At 32.6% G+C, this 4,459-nt stretch overlaps 1 protein-coding gene across 1 annotated transcript; it reads left to right on the top strand.

Annotated features, from left to right (window-relative positions):
* The first annotated feature begins 493 nt into the window (after window positions 1–493).
* On the top strand, window positions 494–1,912 carry LOC137645388 (protein FAM200C-like). Its single transcript, XM_068378193.1, has one exon. The coding sequence runs from the start codon at window positions 494–496 to the stop codon at window positions 1,910–1,912; it is 1,419 nt and encodes a 472-aa protein (XP_068234294.1).
* Window positions 1,913–4,459: the final 2,547 nt, after the last annotated feature.

Below are 4,459 nucleotides of genomic sequence, written 5' to 3'. Positions count from 1 at the left end.
ACTTTTTATTTTATATAGATTTTTTATTTAGTTTAACTGCAAATAAGCAAAAGCTTATTTTTATTTGTCTGTTACAAGGATTATATATATTTTAACTATGTATAGAGATTGATATAATAACCTTATTATATCAGCCTTTATGCTTCAATGTTTGTTCATCAGCACGTATATCGAACTCGTATGGTACATGTATTCTACAGCTTCATCTTGAGTAACGTTTTGTGTGACGGTTGCAAGTTTTCTAGTGTTGCCGGTTGCGGAATTTTCAGCATCTTTATGAGAGAATTTTTCCTATTTTGTGGGATTTTTACCATGAAATTTTATTAAAACCTTAAATCTTGTATTTGAAGATTTATATTTCATGGATTTTTTACACAATATATTAGCGAAAAAGGGTTATTTGGGTAATGAAGATATCGAAAAAATTCTTAAACGGCAACTCTGTACGGCAAGTCAACACTGAGGCAAATCATCAGTTTCAGTTGAGATTTCGATGGTTACGCCTAGTGGTGACAACAACATCGATAAGAGTGCGAACAAAATGGGGAAGTGGGCAAAATATAACAAGGGTTTTCAACATTCATGGTTAAAAGACCCCATTTTTGAAAAATGGATCGAAGAAGTTAAAGGTGATGCAAATAAAGCTTACTGCAAGCTATGCAAAAGCGAACTAAGGGCCCACAAAGCTGATTTGAAGAAACATAGTGATTCTGTAAAGCATAAACAAAACATGTCAAAAATATCTTCCAAACAAAATTTGAAAACTATGGACTATTTCACAGGAGACAAAGTTACCCGACTTGAATTACAGGTTTCAGCTTATATTGCGTGTCATTCATCAATTAGATCAATTGATCATTTATGTGATATTCTGAAGAAGGATATGCCTTGTTCCTCAAGCTCTGAGAATATTAGATTACATAGAACGAAATGCACCGCCATAATAAAGAAGGTTCTGTCCCCAGACATAAAAGATTCTGCATTTTCATTAATCATAGATGAATCAACAGATATTGCTTGCATAAAACATTTGTGTGTTTGTGTTCGCTATTACAGTTCATTACACAACAAGATAGTGTCTCAGTTCCTAGGACTAATCCCAGTGACAAGTACCACAGCAGAAGCTTTACATCAGCACATAAAGGATTATTTTCAAGAAATCGGTGTGGATTTGAATAAATGCTTTGCAATAGCGACAGATGGTGCTCAAAATCTTTGTGGATGTCACCATTCTGTGTATATGCTTATGAAAAAAGATATTCCTAATCTCATTCTTTTAAAGTGTACCTGTCATTCACTTAATTTAGCTTGTTCTCACGCATCAGAAGAAATGCCATCTTGTATTGATTATATACTTAGAGAAACATATAACTGGTTTCACAGATCGGCGTTGAGAAGAGAGGATTATATGAAAATTTATAAGCTGATTCATGATGGGAAGGATCCTCTGCAATTAATACCTTTATCTGGCACCCGGTGGCTAGCCAGAAGCAACAGTGTAAAGAGATTTCTTGATCAGTGGGATGCACTGAAAACTCACTTTCAGTTTGCAGCTTCTTCATGTGATAAATATGTATCTAGAGAACTCTACTCTATGTACTCTGACCATAAAAATGAACTCTACTTGACATTTCTAAGACCCATTCTAAATGATTTCGAGAGGATAAACTTGCTTTTTCAAAGAGAAGAAGCAGATCATTGTAGCCTACTCAGAGAGCTAGAGTGTTTTACATTGGTGATGGTGAGAAGAGTTTTACTTTCAAATTATGTTAAGCTTGAAGTTGATCTGAATATGTCGTCCATATTTCTCCCTTTAAAAAATGTTGATTTTGGTTATGAATTCACCTCCCTCGTATCCAGTAAGAAACAAGCCAATTTAATTTCAGAGCAAGAATTGCACGATGTAAAATGAAGATGCCACAAATTCCTTTTAAGAGCATGTAAGGAACTACTTTCTCGTCTTCCTGAAAACATGGAGACCTTAAAGAAAATAAAGAACCTTTCACCAACTGTCTGTTTAAGCCACACACAGCCACCTTTCTCTGAACTACCTTTAGAACTAGCTGATCGCTTTGAAATAGCAGATATTGAAGGTCAATGGCGAACTTTGTTGAACCTAGACTGGAATAACATTTGTGATGGAGACATCCCAACTTCAGGAAATCAGTTTTGGACAAAGGCAATTGGTGTAACTAATGCGGGAGGTGACTTTATTTTAAAAGATATATCGGAGTTTGCATTAAAAGTGTACAGCCTCCCCATAAGTAATGCTCTAGTAGAAAGGGTTTTCTCTAGAGTAACAAGCGTAAAAACCAAGTTGAGAAATCGAATGGCCCTAGATCTCTTAACCTCAATATTAAGGATAAAGACCAGTTTGGAATTAAATAGTAAATGCTGTACAGGATTTGAACCGAAAAGGTCCATGCTAAATTTTGACTCATCAATCTACAAAAATGAAAAAAATGAGGAAAATGAAGAATGTCTAGTGGATGATTTGCTGGATATATTTGATTAATTTTCAACAAAAGAATAGAAAAGAATTTTATTTACCGTATTTTCATGAAATAAAATGAGAGATTGTTTTACAAAATTTCATTTTTGAAAGATTAAGACAATTTTATTTTAATTTTCCAACAAAAGAATCTATTTAGTTTAATTGCAAATATGAAACATTTCGGAAGTTTACGTTTGAAACAATTGATTTTCAAAACAATTATATATACTATGGTTTAAAAAAGAAACTGAGATTTGTTTAAAAATATTTTCACTAGCAAGATAGCCAAGCAGGACCAAAAACTGTAGGTAAGTAATCATATAAATGTTTTTATTGATATATATATATATATATATATATATATATATATATATATATATATATATATATATATATATATATATACATATATATATACATATATATATACATATATATATATATATATATATATATATATATATATATATATATATATATATATATATTAATAAAAATTGGGCTACTTTAACTCTAAATTTGCGATTTTTTTGGAAGCGTTTGGGGTACTTCCTGGCAACCCTGCACAACGTACCCTCGGCAGAGCCAGAGTGATACTTCGACGAGAGTTGTGCTTCTGTATACGTGTCAGTGATTTTTATTTAGATTTCATTCAGCTTTCACAGTGGTGTGTGGATTTCCTCCAATGTTTGATAAACTGTGCATATCGTATATGTGTGTCGGTGCATGTGCTAGTGTGTGTGTGTGTGTGTGTGTGTGTGTGTGTGTGTATGTATGTATATATATATATATATATATATATATATATATATATATATATATATATATATATATATACACCGGGGTGACCAGATGTCCCGTATTTATAGCATGTCTTGCATTCTATATCCACATATCCGCCGTTCTTGTGATATATTGTGCGCATACAGTATGTAATATTCCATAGTTTAGTATTAAAAATCTGGTCTATAATTTCAGCAGTGGTGTTGAATTAAACACATATCAATAGCCATGGATGATCCTGATGATCCAAAGACTCGCCCTAGAGCTTCAAAGAAAATTGAATATACACAGAAGTATTCAGAGCTAGGAATCTCTTCCATTATTCAAAGGTTGGCTTAAGCCTAGTAAAAAAAAGTAAAATTATAGCATATTGCAATGCATGTGACTGCAAACTAAATGCAAAAAAAAAAATCTGAATTATAAAAACATGCAGGTTATTTAAAGCACAAGAAAAATGTCTCGGCTGTTTCTAAACAGCCTACTCATCTGTCGATGCCTTCCATTTGTGGACATGTGTCAGAAGATAGAGATGTTAAAGAAGGTGAAATTAAGCTATCCTTAAGGAGATGCATGCTTTAGATCCAGATTGTCTTAGGAAGAAAAGTGTACCTTCCATTGCACTATTGGCTAGTTTACTTCCTGGTATCATTAACCCCAATCAATTGAATGAAATAGATGCCGAGTGGAGAATTCTAAGAAATACTGATATCGACGTTACTCCCAATGCTAACATAGAAAACTTTTGGCAGACTGTAGCTGAAATGAAGTCCGGAGATGGCAACTCTATGTTTCCTTTTTTATCACGTTTTGTGTCATATATGCTCTGGCTGCCTCATTCAAGTGCTGCGGCTGAAAGAATATTCTCCGCAGATAATAACATGAAAACTAAGCAGAGAAACAGGTTATCAACAAAGACATTGATAGGTCTATTACATTCAAAACGCTATATGAAGAATGTAATCTGTTCAAGACTTTGTGTGAAAAATTATCTACTTAAGATGAATGTAGACATATATGAAGACGATAGTGACTTAGAATTATTTTTTTTATTATTAATATTGAATTGAAACCACACAAATTCAGTGTGACCATTAAGGAAATCTGTTTTTATTTTAAATGGCAGCCACTCAGGATAGTTTTTTTTTTTTTTTTTTTTTTTTATTTTTCTTTTTTTTTTGTAAT

This window comes from Palaemon carinicauda, chromosome 8 (assembly GCF_036898095.1).
Source record: "Palaemon carinicauda isolate YSFRI2023 chromosome 8, ASM3689809v2, whole genome shotgun sequence".
Classification (NCBI taxonomy): Eukaryota; Metazoa; Arthropoda; class Malacostraca; order Decapoda; family Palaemonidae; genus Palaemon; species Palaemon carinicauda.
Note: the sequence above shows the minus strand (reverse complement) of the source record. Positions and strands in the feature narration are given on the sequence as shown.